General features: G+C 38.0%; 1 protein-coding gene across 2 annotated transcripts in view; it reads left to right on the top strand.

Annotated features, from left to right (window-relative positions):
• timm22 (translocase of inner mitochondrial membrane 22 homolog (yeast)) overlaps nucleotides 1-17,974 on the top strand; it is an 83,671-nt gene that overhangs the window by 59,371 nt on the left and 6,326 nt on the right. The window contains exon 1 of one of the 2 annotated variants that reach the window (XM_082548074.1): nucleotides 5,765-5,981. The exons of the other annotated variant lie outside the window; for it this stretch is intronic. Coding sequence (XP_082404200.1) covers nucleotides 5,811-5,981 — 171 coding nt within the window. The 5' untranslated portion in view covers nucleotides 5,765-5,810. Of the gene's footprint in view, nucleotides 1-5,764; nucleotides 5,982-17,974 lie in introns of those variants that run through there. 2 annotated transcript variants of the gene reach the window in all.

Below are 17,974 nucleotides of genomic sequence, written 5' to 3'. Positions count from 1 at the left end.
TTAGAGCCCAGTAAGCCTTGATAGCTTGATGGCTTCATGTCAGTACGTAATGTCACTTATTCGCTAGGGAGCAGCTCATGTGCTTATAACCCACATGAAAGCTGACGGTATCACTAAGGCAAGCCTGATGACACATTACAGCATCAAAGTCAACATTTTTATCCCAAAATGTCACAATGCAAATGTTGAATATTTCACTTCTCTGCACACTCAAAAAGTAAATCTTCTTCAAGCAGATATTTACTCTCCTTCCACATCAATAAATGCAAACATCCAAGACATTTCTGAGCATTACATCACAAACGGTTTGAAAGGCCACAAAGCATCACCCCAATCTATATTCAAAGCCTGTCATTCCCCGCTGTGAGACTATTTTGGAATTCTGATTTAGTATTGGAAGCAGCAAGCTAAATGATAATTGCCGAAAGCTGTATTCAGGGCTGACCATCGCTGCTATTTCATGTGTCACATTTCATTCTCAGCATGCTCAATGGCTTTGCTTTTTTGACACGTTTGACACATCCACTTGTGTATCTTCTTATGTCTTGACGTGCTCCGCCTCACTGCAGGTGCAGAACAACACAGATGGCCTGAAGGGAATCATACAGCAAAAACATCCACTCTTGTCACGTTTGTCCTACAACTACACACAAGGTCAGAATATGCCTGTTAGCCTGGGGTTCTTTTAAGAAGTTAATCTCAACTCAGTGAAAGCAGAGTTCATATTTTGATGAAATCTATTTGAAGAGACGAACATATTTGGGGATTTGGGCACATAAAAAAATGAAGATGATAAAATCTTTCAGATGTTTTCATTTCTGCACATGAACTAGACGCCAGTTAAGATCAGCAACTTGGCTGAAAAACAATCTAAGTGATCTTTGTGTTACACAAAAAGATTATATTTTCGCTGATATAAAACACAGTCTTACCCTCCTGACAACCAGCCTATTCATCTATGTCCTTTGTAACGGACACTTGTTTTTGCTCTTATTTTTGACTTATTCGAACTACCCTACCAAGTCCTGGTTTACTAAATAGAGGACATCCTGGGCTTTCCACTGATATCTTATCTGTTTTTTGGGTGGCCTCCTTTAGCTCCAAAGAGGCAGGAAATCACAAAAAAGTTCAATGGGAACATTCTTTTTTTCCTTGGTTCTCATTTGAATATGACAGCATCACAACCATATTTTAAAGAGGTTTTCCTCTACGGTATATCTCTGTATTCAAATGGAATTGGATACTAGAAATTTCCAAGCAAAACTAGGTCAAAGCAAGTTTGTAATGAATTTATCATGAATAGCATAAATTGGGCATCTGTTCTTGTCCTTGGGTGTGAAAATGCTTTGAAAAAGCAAACTTTGGTTAATTAGAGCTCAATCCGGTGAAAGCTGATCATGGTCTAATTGTGTATGAAAGAACTGAGAGCCTCACTTGGCTGTGGTTTCTGAGCTCCTCGGGAGTCTTTTGTCAAATAGAATTCAATTATCTGCGCTTCTGCACAAGAGCCCTTTGAAGAAGAAATTCACCAGAGCACAGCATCCACACACTGTTTGGATGGGCTGCCATAAACAAACACAGCTTTCTCCCACACTAAGGGTATGCACAACATTAATTACTGCAAACAAATCCCTGTCATTATCACCCATCATATTTGTTCTACATGTAATATGCATTTTGCCATCATGTAGCTGTTCTGTTTAATAGCCAATGCAAAGTTTAATATCACCACACAAGGTCATGGATAACAAGATACTTGCATTTGAATTTACTAAAAGGTAAAAAGTACTACACTGAGCCACCATATGCCCCCCAATTAGCATTGATCATTTAGTCAACACCATCTTAGCGCTAAAACTAAACCTAACATTCAACCTAGACATCTTTCAGTCTGGGCAGAATGTCCTATTTCAAACATTCAAATGTTCATTATATAGCTACTGCTGACCCTGTGCATTCTGTTATTGAATAGCCAAAATTTTAATCACAAATTTACAAATTTTTAATTTTTCCTCTCCATTTCATCCAAATACTTATCAATAAAATCTAAATTTTATGTAGTGAAATGTCTCACGAACCCCTAATACTTCTCAGCAGCTCTTACAATTATGCTCTTGTTTACACACCATATTTATTAAAAGCAGTGTTGTTGTACAAACCGGATTGCATAAAAGTTGGGACACTAAACAAATTGTGAATAAAAACTGAATGCAATGATGTGGCGATAGCAAATGTCAATATTTTATTCAGAATAGAACGTAGATGACAGATCAAAAGTTTAATCCGAGAAAATGTATAATTTCAAAGGAAAAATATGTTGATTCAAAATTACACGTTGTCAACAAATCCCAAAAAAGTTGGGACAAGCAGCAATAAGAGGCTGGAAAAAGTAAATTTGAGCATAACGAAGAGCTGGAAGACCAATTAACACTAATTAGGTTAATTGGCAACATGATTGGGTATAAAAAGAGCTTCTAAGAGTGGCAGTGTCTCTCAGAAGCCAAGATGGGTAAAGGATCACCAATTCCCACAATGTTGCGCAGAAAGATAGTGAAGCAATATCAGAAAGGTGTTACCCAGTGAAAAATTGCAAAGACTTTGCAGTTATCATCATCAACTGTACATAACATCATCCAAAGATTCAGAGAATCTGGAACAATCTCTGTGCGTAAGGGTCAAGGGCTACTGTGATACTGGATGCCCGTGATCTTCGGGCCCTTAAACGACACTGCACCACAAACAGGAATGCTACTGTAAAGGAAATCACAGAATGGGCTCAGGAATACTTCCAGAAACTATTGTCAGTGAACACAATCCACTGTGCCATCCGCCATTGCCAGCTGAAACTCTACAGTGCAAAGAAGAAGCCATTTCTAAGCAAGATCCACAAGCTCAGGCGTTTTCACTGGGCCAGGGATGATTTAAAATGGAGTGTGGCAAAATGGAAGACTGCTCTGTGGTCAGACGAGTCACGATTCGAAGTTCTTTTTGGAAATGTGGGACGCCATGTCATCCGGACCAAAGAAGACAAGGACAACCCAAGTTGTTATCAACGCTCAGTTCAGAAGCCTGCATCTCTGATGGTATGGGGTTGCATGAGTGTGTGTGGCATGGGCAGCTTGCATGTCTGGAAAGGCCCCATCAATGCAGAAAAATATATTCAGGTTCTGGAACAACATATGCTCCCATCCAGACGTCATCTCTTTCAGGGAAAACCCTGCATTTTTCAACAAGATAATGAGAGGCCACATTCTGCATCAATCACAACATCATTGCTGCGTAGGAGAAGGATCCGGGTACTGAAATGGCCAGTCTGCAGTCCAGATCTTTCACCTATTGAGAACATTTGGCGCATCATAAAGAGGAAGGTGCGACAAAGAAGGCCCAAGACGATTGAACAGTTAGAGGCCTGTATTAGACAAGAATGGGAGAGCATTCCTATTTCTAAACTTGAGAAACTGGTCTCCTCGGTCCCCAGACGTCTGTTGAGTGTTGTAAGAAGAAGGGGAGATGCCACACAGTGGTGAAAATGGCCTTGTCCCAACTTTTTTGGGATTTGTTGACACCATGATATTTTGAATCACCATATTTTCCCCTTAAAATGATAAATTTTCTCAGTTTCAACTTTTGTTCCATGATTTATGTTCTATTCTGAATAAAATATTGACATTTGCCATCTCCACACCGTTGCATTCAGTTTTTATTCACAATTTGTTTAGTGTCCCAACTTTTTTGGAATCCGGTTTGTAGCTGGAAAAATAAGACATCCTAAAATAGTACATCCTAGCAACATGTCTGACTGAGTATTTGTCTCAAACAGACTTATTATAGTTTTGTATTTTCTAATTAGTTTGTATTTTTATTTCATTTTGACTTTTCCTTTTTCAGTTCAGTTAGTTTACAGAGTGGATTTTCTTGTTTCAGTTTAGTTTTTATCATTTGAAAATGTTTAATTTTATTTTAGCTTTTATTAGTTCCAGTGTCAGTTTTAGTCTTTTTAATTACTGTATGCAGTAACCCACAGTTTTGTAGACATCCAAAATCTTAAGAAGCATATCCACCAATGTCTCATCAGGCAAGATGTAATAAATTTTGTTTTTACCAGACTAACAAAAACTTAAACTAAGGATATATTTTCTCTACCGAGGGCCAGTGCACAAAATGTGCAAAGGCCCAATTGGAATTGCTCTGTTTATTCTTTTTTGTAATGCAAGTTTGTTTTCAAATTTCACAAATTGTTTCAGTTAGTTTAAATTTTTCTCAAACATCTATTTTTTTACTAAAATGTTTTTCATATCACAGTTTACAGTCTTAGTTTTGAGTTTCATTTTGTTAACTATAATAGCCTTTGTCCAAGTGCGTCTAAACATGTGATAGCCGTAGACAGAAAACTAAATGGCACTTGATGTAATCTAACATAATTTTGCCAACTGTAGAAATGTTTTCTTTGATTCATAAAAAAATTTGGATACTTATTAATTAAAAACAGATAAATAAATGAAATTTTGTGAACAATAAAGAGATCTTAATCCTCACTCTAACTGTGTAAAATGAAGACATTTCATAGGAAATGTCATGCATTCATTATGGTAATTGCTTCTTGGATTTACAGTTTCTGTCAATCTGCTGGTTGTATCAGCTCTCCTCTGACTCTGGTCTTCAGATTTGGGGAAATGAGGTCTGCCACAAGAACAGTGGATATTAGCTCAAGGAACTTAAGTCATCTTTTGCTAATGAAAATGCAAACAAACAGAAAAACAAACAAACACAAAACTCTACAACTAACAAACACCATGTTGAAGTTAATGTTAATTACACTTTTGCATTTTTAAAGTTGAAGTTTCACTATTTTTTATCATTTGCCCAAAGAGATTAAAAATAAATACAAGGACATTAACATATAAACAGCTAAATATACTGTTTATTCCAGTCCCACTTCAGATTTGGTATTATCAATCCACATAGTTATATTAGTATCCCCCCATCACTCAACCTTGACCTCTCCTCAAACCCAATTTCATCCAAAACATATCCTGCTGTTCAATTTGCTGAGCAGATGTGAGAAGAGACAGGTCATGAATCTGTCCAGTATCTAAGGTTTGGACCAAAAGCTTGAGAGTCTCAGTACTTGGCCACCTGCACCTCACTAGTACCAACAAATTGTGAAAAAAAATATAGATACAAAAAATAAATGAATAAAAAGGGTAAGAAATAAAAAGAAGCATTTGTGAAGCTGCCAGTTCCCACCAGTAACTGGGAACCCATAACAGACAACTTTAGTAATGAAATGTGGCCCTCTAGTGGCTGCAAATAGTTAGCTCTTCAACTCTGACACAAAATATGCACTCTATGAATAAGAGTGCATATTTAATTAATATGTACTCTTAATTATAATAATTTATGAAGACATGCATCCTTTTCCTTTCATATTTTATACTGGGTCTTTTTTTCTCCTAAGGAAAGTTTCTAAAACTAGTTGTTGAAAGTGTCCCACCTGACAAGCTGCGAGGGCGGGCCTCAGCGAGATCAGAAATGGCTCCTGTAGTCACAGTCTTCTTCATCCGGGAACCGGAGGCAGTAGCTCCTGGTGGAGGCTTTGTCAAGGCATCATCACTGCTGGCTCTTTTCAGCTAAAAACACATCTGCGCTTAGTAAAAGTCATGCAAGTCTAATAAAGTTCTTCTTAATGTTTTGACATGCTTTTATTTAAACCAACATTAGCAGGGTTAATCTGTGTATCACTGCACCTGTGACTTACCTTGCTAAGGCGCTGATCTGAGGCCAACGTGTTGGAGGATCTGGAGGTCTTCATGGCTGAGGAGGTGGTGGAGGCAGAGGACGTTGAGGGGGCCTGCCTTACTCGTTCCTGGAGTCCAGGCTTGGGCAGCCCCACTTTGGTGGCGCCCGCTTTCATCATGGCTAGGTGTCAGCGGACTACACCTGAAAAAAAGTCCAGACAAAAGCGGAAGTTATTCAATATGGTAAAACGATAATGAATAATAGATAATAGCATTAGTCTAAGTATGTAGGATCTGCAGTAGGTGGGCAGATTTTCCCAACAGATGGTCAGGACAGACTTGGTCAAGGCTGCTTTGTTTTAACCGCTGAGCTCTACTCCATCTCCCAGAGGCAGCAGTGAAATATGAACACGACTTGCCCTTTAATAGAAAAAGCAACTGAACAACAAACACAACTCTGAGAGCATGATATGACACCGCCTGAAGCCGCTTAGGCTTTTAGAAATCTTTACAGTCATTGTTATTGTGATTATTATTTTTATTTATATAGTTTATATATTTTTGTTATCATCATACTGTGTTCATCTTTATTTTTCATGTTCATGTTTCCATCTTTCCTCCATTTGTTTCTTTATTATGCTTTATTTAACTGATCTTAATTTACAATTATGTTTATCAAACACTAAACTTTAAAAGAATATTCGTAGAGTTCTGCTAAATACGCTAACACATACTCATTGGCTTTACTGTATGTGGATAGATCATGCCTACTGATGAGCCAGGAAAGACCCTGGATAATGTTTCCCTCCAGTACATATAAAAGGAAACCCTGAAAAATAGGCAGCACATTTTCCTCAGGTTATAAGATGACTATAATGGATTAGCACTGACATGTGATATTTATTACTGTTCCAAAAAATACTAGCCAGGAGGTGCCTCTGCAGCGAGCTTAAGTTATTTTAGCAGAAACACTATTGAGCCACTTCCTGTAGGAGGGAGGAGAAAGAACACAGTCTCTTATCTGATTTGTTCATACCAGCAGCACTGACCAAGACTCCACTTCATCTCCACACCAGTAGAAGTTACATATGCAGTGTGAAAATGGCAGAAGTGGCTGTATAAGAAATATGGTAAAAATAGGCCTTTTGCAATTTTTCTTATTTTCTGTCATATACAGGATATACTGAGATACGGTGTACTGATTTTGGATGTTCATGATAAACATGGCCAGTGTTTGAAGTAATGAAACACACGAAATACCTGTGAGCCAACAAACAAACAAACAAACAAACTACAGGCATCAGACGTCTCTAAGCATCATGTCTAAGACACTTTTTGTTTTCCACTCTTGGATCATTACATTATCAAAAAGAGGGAATAACTCTTATACAATCTCAGAAGACACATAGCTACTCAAAACCATGAAATGATCAACTGCACCAAGGCTCGGTACAAGTTAATAAACTCATGCAAAGCTACTTGAGTAAAGTCCTGGGATAAAAATATGAAGCTGGAAAAGACACACACAACAGGCTCCCTTTAAAAGCAGCACAATAATATAATATGATGTGGTCAGGGTGACTGTTAAAGGTTTGCATTTGATGTGGGTAATGCGCTCATCTGAGCAGCTGAAGGAAATGGAGGTCAGAGTGCAAAGACAGAGCATACTGGTAAAAAGGTTCGGTAGCTCGCAAAGGGTTGGCTGACTTATTGATCGTGGTTGTGTGGTAACTTGATTATCTAAGAAGCAGAGGACTCTTGATGAGAATAGTACTCTCTAGTCACTTAAGCCTGTACAACCATGACTTCCCAACAGGAAGGCCACCTTTTTTCCCCCCTCCAGTCTCAACTATTTATACATTTTGTACTGCAGTGACTGAACTGCTGCATGTGTGTAGCAATTTAGAGCAGGACAAACGATGCTGCAGTAACGAGTAGTTGGCACATACTTAAGATAATTTCACACTGTAAGTACACTTTTAGGTGCTTAGGTACTGGTTAACAGCACAATATATTCAGTTGCTTTATTGACTGTATCAGAGCATGTGTTTTCCTGCTGGCCCATCATATGATACTTCGGGCCTCTCTAGGCAATATCCCATGACTAGCTCCTGCCTAGCCTAGCAGTCTAACACTTCAGCCGTGCTGTCTCACCTCCCCTCAGACACAGATTACATAGCTATGGCACCATTCTCTACAGAGCACAAGCTGTGCCTGTTTCTCAACCTGCCCTGAACACTTTGTAGGCTAAATGAGGAAGTGAGATACATTTGAGGATGTTTCAATCCAGGATGTATAATCGTGTTGCTGTTTTGTTTTTTGTATTTTTTTTTTTTTTTGGGGGGGGGGGGGGGGGGGGGGCGGCTGTTACTATAAGGGAAGTAAAAGCTCTAGGCAAGCATTTTGAAAAGATAATAAATATGAAAGGATAAGTGTCTAAACTTTAACACTGATACATTTTGTTTCCACTTTCCTCGACCACTGCAGAAGTCTGCATATACAGTATGACCTTTCCATATTTCCTCTGCAGAGACAGGATTCTCAGGGGCCAGAGCCCTGTCCCACTTATCTTACAACGACCCAGTTGTGAAAACTAAAAGTCTTTGAGAGACAGCCAGAAGTAACTTTAAACTTGAACTAAAAACTAAGACAGTGAGAATCTCCCTGTAAACAGCACATTAGCCAAGAAAGATGACAGTCATTTAGTGGTTTTATTACACTGCATCTTGCTGAGTCTAATGAGACACATATGCTGGATGATGACATTATGACTTCTTCATGATTGGTAAAAAACTAAATATGGAATCTGCTCTAAAAAACAGCCATTTTTGAAAGGCAAATATAATTTGCAGTCACCACAGCAGTAAGTAATGGGTTGTCATCTGCCTTAATTATATTGCTTCCAAACTTGGCAAGATGATATAAAGGCTGAATATGAAACGGAGAGGAGGAGGAGTTTCTCCAAATTTCTGACAGTTGCTTCTAGACTGTGCTGCTAGAAGGAGATAAGAGGAAAGCAACTGACAGCAGTCATCAGTCTGGGCCTGGATAAAACAATCACATACACATCATGTGATCTGATAGAACTTCAGGAAAGAGGACAATGTGCTACCATTACAAAACCAAGAGAAGCACTGAAATCAGACCAAGATGAATTATATGAAAAGTCAACAAATTCAACCACACATCTTAATTTGAGGTTTGACAACTAACTTCCTGCATGCTTCCATTTCACTTAATCTCATAATTTAATCTTAATCTACTGCATACAAAATTCAATAATCTATTTTACTTTTGTTAGCTACATTATTAAATACAATCCCAAATGAAAGGAATTCATTTTACAAATATGTAACTTTGCCTGCTCAGCTTGCCATGACTACAAATAGTCTCCAATCATAGAGAAAAATCCACGCTAATGGATCTTTGCTCATTCTCTGCCCCTAAATACAGACTCTGAAAAAGTACAGGACAAGCAAATATTTAGTGCATGTAGAATATAAATGAACTACTGCATCAATAACTCGCAGTGCATAAGAATGAAGATCCTGTCTATTCATTTTAAGCAAACCTTAATGAAAAAATGAAAACATAGGTTGAAACTGCAGGTCCTACAAAGGAGTGGCTGCAAAACTTGTTGCCTTCTTGTGATAAGACTCTGTTGCACAGAGTAAAGTCTGGTGTGACTGGATGCCACTGATACAAAGTTCTTTTTGCAGAGTTAAGCTAACGTATGTCTTTACCTCCAGACCATGGGCACTGACAAGACTGCTTCACTGACCAGCAGAAGCAGCAGCATGAATGATTCAAGAAATGATCAAATATAATGCTTCAAACCGCAATGGACACATAAGAAACAGAAAATAAGTTACTAGGTTAAATGTCACTCTGAATCATCACATCCTCTTGACTTCTTTCCTGTCTGGCTCTGTGGTTAGCAAAAAGGCTTGAGCTAAATAATATACAATAAGGATAACATATGGCATCCTCTGTTAGCCACTGTTTTTAAAACTTCCCTTCCAACAGATCATGGTGGTGAATTTACTGGGTTTAAACTATTCTATAGTCACCAATCTTATATTAAATTCAAAGTAAAATCATAGGAAGCTCTAAAAGAAGCGAGTAATGAAACAGTAATGGCAGATTGTTGACAAAACAAAAGACACAGCAGTTCACTTACGTTTTTGGTGCTGGGCGCTGTCCTATAGTCTACCTTGTGCCTGAGTTCCTTGCAGCAAAAATGAACAAAATATTTCTCTGTTGTTATGCTCTAAAGAGGCTGCGGGGGGAAATGCAGGGCCAGGAGCAATGGCTTTCACCTCCATACAGCAGTCAGGATGAGGAAGTACTGCAAGTTGCCAACTGCTGTGCTATGTGTGCTGTTGCCGCTTTCACTCTCTCATACAAAAGCAAATAAAGGAACTGTCTCAGCCATGGGCAAGTTGTTCTCCTCTCAGTTTTTCCAGACAGCATGAAAGGGGGGAAAAAAAAAAAAAAAAAAATCTGGGATAGGCTGGAAAATGTACAACATTCAGATTTATTTAACCTGAAACTGTATGTTGTGAAAGAGAGCATCAGTAGTTTTTTTTTTTTTTTTTTAAAAACATGCTACTGGAAATAGATTCTGGAAACAGATTTATGATACTGTTGTGCACAGTTTATTTCTAAGTTATCTGTAGGCTTTATACACATAAATAATGGCCACTGACACTGACAAAGCCAATCTTTGTCTCAGAAACACACCAAAATATGAGGGCGGCTGATTTGTGGAGGGGTCAGCATTTTATGCTCTCCCATACTGATGTAATTTGGATCCCACAATGTACAGCATGCCAAGGCCGTGGAGCATGTGGGCAGAGTGTACGGCACTCTGGGCTGGGCTGGAACAGGCTCCAGTTTGTGGCAAGTGGCAAACTGAGGAACTTGGTCTGACCACACCCTTATGCCACCACAAAACCTGCCTTTTAAAAAGGGGGATTCAGAGAGTGTAGTAACAGTTGAGTTAGATGCTCAACATTTTTTTTTTTTTTTAAAGGCACGCAGTTTCACACTCAGATTCCAAGTGTGATTGATATACATCTGACAAAAACATGCTTTCGACGACATGGATTCTGATACTACCATTGTCACTCCCTACATCATAAATTACAGCCTTCTAGTGTCACAACGCCACTTTATTCCCATGATTATTCACCATGGGTGGTGACCTGTGTCATTATTGGCCCTAACTACCTAACCATGACCATACGACTGTCTTTTTAAATCCTATATTTTGATGCTGCAAACAGAGTTAACTTCTTTTCTTCAATATTCATCAGATGACTGTAAAGGTTCTAATTAGCAATGGTAACCATGTTTTCTATCAACATCTATTCTTAATGGATTGTTGTAACACTGAGCATTCCAATACACTAAGTCATGAATCAATCTCTCTTTATTCCAAATTACACAGGAATGCAGAATACTTTATAATAAAATGAACCAAAGGACAGACGTAATTAGGCAACCCAATGTATTCCAAATCCAGCAAGTCGTAGACAAGTTTAATTTAGTTGCTAAGAGCGATTGCTTTTACTTTAAAAGGCAAATGTTCTCCATTTCCAGTTTGCATTGCCTTACTTAAGTTTCCATACAGCTCAGAGAGTAGATAGCAAATGTTCGTAGACAACTTTGTGCGTTTCATGCAAACTACAAGAAACTTTTCTAGTGTCTCAAGCAATGACAAGGATCTGGCCCCTCCACTAAATTTCCTGGACTTTTGAAAGCCCTAGCCTCCAAGCAGGGACTTTTTAGAAGTAGAAAAATACCCAGGACTTAATTTAAACATTAGTTTCCACAGTGGAAACAAAGCTTTCATGCTCCCAGGGGAAAGTTCCTGCAGTGGTAAAGTGGGAAGATTGTTTACTGTCTTTTTCTTCTTCCCATACATACCTTGTCATCAGCTTCTCCTTTTTATCTACAACTGAGAATATTTTCCAAGACGGTGCTGCTTACTTGGAGTAAACAAGAAAATAAACTGTGAAGGTGAAAATAAGGAGGCCTATGACTAATTATGATGACTATTTTTTTCAGCCATACAACAGTTGCCTTGCACATCAGGACGTTCCTATGAATTTCTGACCAAACTAAGCTTCCTTGCCATCTGCATAAAATTAAAACCAAACATGCATATGTTAAATATGCAAGCAGGAAGTTGCAGACCCCTGGAGTATGAACCATGTCAAACATTAATAAATAATGATGGTACATAAAACCATGTGGCTGGTTGCTCAGTGGGTGACACGTCTGTCAGGGGAATTCCTGTCATCATATAATACAAGAGGCCAGGCAGACAGACTTCTGAATACCACAGTTCTCTCATAAAACTAAATGCAGGCACACAATACAGTAAACACCAAATGCTTGTCCTCCTCTTCCTTTTCCACCTTCTGTGTAGAGGAAAAAGCACTGAGTCAGAATCTCCACGAAGACACAACACTGTCACATGGGATGTAAAAACAAATACAAGATGTTCAATGATTCAGTCGAGCATGTCTAAAAATACAGCATTTTCCATCATCACTTGGCATTTGAAAATTGAAACTGCTCACAAAATTAGCCTAAGGCAAATAGTCGGAGGATTACAGGATTACACAATCAACATAAAATTAACTTAGACTAACATGAAAAAGTAATATTAGTAACAGCCCAAACAAACTTGACTATGGCTAGATCCCAGTTTCAAGATGTGGAAGCTAGCTTAGAAAATAACAAAGTAGCTTAACACAATGAAAAAGTTACAAATGTCAGTGTTGTCAAATCTCTGAAATAGACATTTCTAAGAAGAATGAGGTGTGATTTCATTATGTATATTATACTGTTGAGGGGCAGGCAGTCTGGTTTTTCATTTTATTGGGGGAAATAACATTAGACTGTTTTTGATAAAGCCTTTATGTTTAACCTTCTTGGTAATACTGTATCTGAGAATCTGATCCAAACCACACCAGCGCCAAGATTCATGGATTATATTAGCAGTTGCTAGTCACTACTGATGTAGCAACTGGTGAAACCTAATATAGCAATGATGACGTCTATCATTGGAAGCTACTTGGATGCTAATCATAGTAGCGAAAGAGCACTGTAACTAAGCTTCTTACAAATGAAAGCAGAGATTATCTGTGTGTCACTGCTGCTGCTGATATTAGTGATATCTCATTACCATAACAGCAGCTGAACAAATTGCCATCTGCATTACAGCTAATAAACGGATAGCTTTTTTTTTTTTAAAGCATACAACACTCCCAAATTAAAAGCTATTTTACTTTAAGATAGAGAAAGTAATACAAAGTTGCTAGTGGAGTTGACAATACACATCCAGGAAATTTTCACCTCCCACCCATGCAAAAATTGATTCATTTTGTCTGACCACCCTAGCATATCCAAAGCATCTGTGTGGCACCTGGATGTTGCAAAGCGACGTGTGCAAAGTCATTATATGGGCTAAAGTGAAACAGGAAGTGAGTGGGATTAGCTCGTATCCCACGCTGTGAGATAGTCTTTGTTCTCCCCCTGTGTTCCCCCTTTAGAGGAAAGAGATGTGAAACTAGGATGCAAAAAGCTGTATTAGAGGGTTTCCGGCAAAGTTTTACACAACATACTAGAGTAAATGTGACATTTTTGTACTGTGAGCGACTTGTAAGAACTGAATGTAGCAAAATCATGATGTAAAAAAACAAAACAAAACACTAAAATTAGCACAGCTGTACAAATATAAACAGAGCAAAAGCTAAAACCATACTGGAGTGAATGTAGGAGACTTAACCTACAGCTTGAAATAGTTTCATATACAACAAGAAACTCCACTACCCTTACAGTATTATACCGCACCGATGCTCAACTAAAACCCAGAAAAACTACTTCTCACCATCTGGATATTAAATAGACTAAAGATTATAGCTGATGTTGAATCATCACTTTTTTAGTTCAGTACAAGATGGGAAGAAAGTAGAGCTATTCAGCAAAGTGCTGTGTCGACAATTTCCTTTGATCTGGACCCAGATCAATATAACGCTTGCCTGGTCTGTTTACAACATGGCCTCCCAAACGAATCACTTTTTGAATATATGCTCATATTGAGAAGCCCAGTTCCCAGTGTTTATGTCTGATACAGTATTCACACACTGAAAATATGCCACTGTATTTAAATTAGGATAAGCTCCAATATTTGGTCTTCACTTGTGTACTTACTAACTTTTCAAGTACATGTTGTTTATTGTCATCTCTCTCATAATCAGAGTCCACAGTAAAATGACATGACTTTAAATGTATATGATACTACATGAAACAGTAAACATGCAGAGCGGAAAAAAAAAAAAAAAGACTAAAAATAAAGCTTGTTCCCATTTCATAAATAAATAAATACAACTACATAATAGTTATGGTATCAGAACAACTAATTAGAAAATTACAACAGTCATCAAAGCAATCATCAGAAAACTGTTGACTTTCCAAATCTGTTCAGCTCAGCTATCTGAACCATGGTTTGGTACATACCATGGTAAACACCAAGCACATGGTTGGTGTTTATGCTAAACACCAAGCACATGCTTAATTAACTTATCATCCCAGCAAACATACAGTCATTATCTCCTCAGTGAAAACTGGTCATGATAACGGTAAAAACTGTGTTACTGATGGATAAATGTTTATTTCAACATCCAACACTGGTCCAGTGAGACCATCTTTTACAAAGCAACAAACAACAGTGATATTAATGCATGAAGAAATTAAATGTACATATTCTTGTTTTTCTTAACCCAAGCACATTTGCTTGACAGCTAATTCTATCAATAAACACTTGTAAGAAGGCAGCACACAAGATTTTTTGTACATAAGCACGCTAGTATTACAGAGCCTGCTTTTTTTTTTTTCAATACAAACACTTTTACCTAGATATATATTCTGTCTTATTTGTTCTACGATTATCTTAAGATGTCTGGTATGGTTTTTAGGGCAAGAGCTCAGGAGCGCAGTTGAGGCACAACATGCTGAGGGAAATCAACAAAAACTTCTGCCATAATTCTGGATAAATTTTTGACCAACGATATCTAGGTAATGTAGAAGTAATACATCCAGAAGACCTTAAGGTTGCGTCTCTGATGTCGGCACAACTTTAATTTTGCAACAACTTTTCAATACTGTGTCACTAAAGTGTCACTAAAAATTGTTAGCCGACAGTTTTTAAACATGGAAATGTTTGCTCAGATTACGTATGCTGCACAAGAATTTCCTAATCATAGATTCTCAACCTAGAAACACACTTAAACAATATTTCATTACATACCATAGTTTTAAAAAAGTACAATTAATATCCTATAAATTAGCTCCAGATGTTAGGCAAGCACTCTGTTGGTAACACAGCACTATTAGCAAGAGCTCAAGAGTACGCTTTGAAATGAAGAGATGCTGTATTGCAAAGCAAGAACTCAGTCTCAGTTTTAGGATGTCAAACTTCCATATTACGGTTGTCAACAATCAGGGTAAATCCCCTTAATGCTGCAACTTAAGTTAGCCACCCTCTGAACATACATGTTCATAAATTAATTATATTCTTAATGTTTCCTCTAAGGAAATATAGGTTTATAAAGTTAACCCTTCAAAAACTAGTGTATCAATATCAGAACAATCACTATACACAGTGAATAACTGAGGTATTCACTGTGCCACATCACAGCAGTTACAGTCATCCATTATTTCCCAAAAACCTGCTCTGTCCTCGATTCGTCGGTGATACAGGAGCATGAGCTGAGCTAGATACAGTCTTCATGCATATTTCATCTGGTCCATCCTCCGTTTCATCTTTCTCAGAGCAAGGCTCCCTCGAGGGGCTAACTTCCTGCTCTGATGGTGTCAAAGTTCTTTTCTAATAAACAGCCAGTCAAAGCCACGTTGCAAAAAACTTCAGCTACTTTTCAGTCTGTCCTGGCTGGCTACATGTACAATGAGTGGGCGGATTCCATAGAAACACTAGCATAGTATCCAAGATGACTGTGAGAGAATAAAAAAAACAGACCTCAGTAGCTTTCCACAATGGAACACCGTAGTATTAGTACCACTGACTAGAAATTCTGTCCAACCCAAGAGGAGGCTTCCTCTCTGCGCCTTTTGATTTTCCAACAGTACACAGACTTGTTGCATCAGAGCTATTTAATGTGAACAGTGGGTGTGACCATTTTAATTTGTATGGAGACTGAAAGCTATTACAATGGTTCAGACATCTTTCAAATACCAAGCAAACATCATAATGACACTCCCCGTGTATGCATAAACATCACACATGTGAACTGGCCTGTCCTGTCCTCTCCTCAAAATAGCTCAGTAGCTTATTTTATTTGTCCATTCTAGAGCTGGATATTACACTTTTGAAAAGCACAGCTGTTGTTGTCAGGAGGGAGGGCAGGCAAAAAAGCCTGATATTTGTGTAAAGACCATATCTGCGCTTCACCTCAGATCTGGTCCAAATGACCCATTTACAAAAACAGAAGCATTCCTTTGAGGCACTCAGTTAGACTGCGATGCTTGTCAAGAATGCAATCAGTTTCCTGGACAGTAATCAACTAAAAACAGCCAAAAAGAAAAGTATTCTTAGAGTTACCTTCTTAATTGAATGCTCTCAGACAAACGTAGTGCAATGGCTTTTAGTCACTAGCGTTTTGATAGATTGAGCATTAGCTTAAGGAGGAAAAAAAAAAAAAGCAAAGAGAAAGTTGCTCCTGGGAATAATGTGAAGGCTGGAATCCAACTGTGCCTCTACAAAGGAAAAGTTAAAATATCCCAGAATATAACAAGTTTCTCAGAAGGCACGTGGACTACCAGAAACAAAGGTTTCTGTTTATTCAACTGATTGAATCCCACTGCAGTACTCATTTCTGCTCCAATCATCCAATCTCTTCCCTATCTCCTCAATTAAATTCTCCTCTATTGCAGTAAAGGACATGCCACTCCAACTGTACATACAGGCCAGACCTTGCCTCTTGAGGACGAATAAGAACCATTTTGTTCTCAGATGAGTGTGTGCAAGTGTGTCAGGGATAGAAAAGAGCTGACTGACCACACCAGGCTTAGAACTGGCTTTCCATTTTATATTAGCATTGGCACCATATTAGAGTTTTAGAGCTATTCTTGACATAGACAAGAGGGTCAAAACGCATAGCAATAAATTTTAAATGAATGGTTACAAAGAGAGAGCGCTCTGGGAAATAGACCTTAAAAGCACAAACAGTTATTCAAGCTATACTTTAGCTGTATGACAACACAACACCCTGCAGTTCTGACTCAAACTGGAACTGTGAACTATACTCAGACAGATCTGCTCTTATTTAACACTTAATTTGAACTGATACAGACCCTGAGCTTCATTTTCATTTGAATCTTTAAACCTTTCTTAATATAATCAATTTAATTTAAAGCCACATAACACATTGATTTGTTTATTCCCAGTGACGTTACACAAAAATGTATGCAAAGGAAAGTGTTGCCAAGGTGATCGCTTTATGAACAAGCCCACAGTCTAAACATTGACATGCACAGGCTTTAAAAACAACACATACTTTCTATTTTACATGGACATAGACTCTCTCTTCCTCAAGCTACAATGTGTCCACAGAGTTATAGATGAGGCAGATATTCACATATTTTGAAAAGCTTCCTAACTGGTTCCATCTTTTACAGAATTGTCCCTCCTCACTATTGAATTGACAATATGGTTTAAACTACACCAAGGACCTGCAATACTCACCAATGACCCACACTTGACTTCTGAAACAATGCCAGATGGCTATTCAGTTATTCCCCTTAACCTCTACCCAACATTGCTTTTCTAAATATGCTGCAACTCAACAGCAGAAGGAAAGGGTACAAAATGAATTTGGAAAGCTTCTATCAGTGGTCCTTGAAATGTTTCAACTTTTTTGCAGTCCATCTGATAATCTAAAAATTAGTAGAATTTTTTATGACTCTGAAACAGAACAAAATATGGAAAACTAAATCTTGACTTTAATGTTTTTCACAGCATTGCAATATATTTAGAAATTAAAATTATAGTATCTATTGACAGCCACCAAGCTACCTTTTAGGGGAGCTGGAGGTTTGGACAGTGTACATATGAATTAAGATGAGTTACTGATGTCTTAAGGTTTACACCGAGTCAGCAGTTCTTAATTATCGTGGTACGTCATTCCCAATGAAGTAACCTGGCA

Source organism: Aulonocara stuartgranti (genome assembly GCF_965226115.1).
Source record: "Aulonocara stuartgranti genome assembly, chromosome: 10".
NCBI lineage: Eukaryota > Metazoa > Chordata > Actinopteri > Cichliformes > Cichlidae > Aulonocara > Aulonocara stuartgranti.
This window is presented reverse-complemented; position numbering and strand designations above follow the sequence as displayed.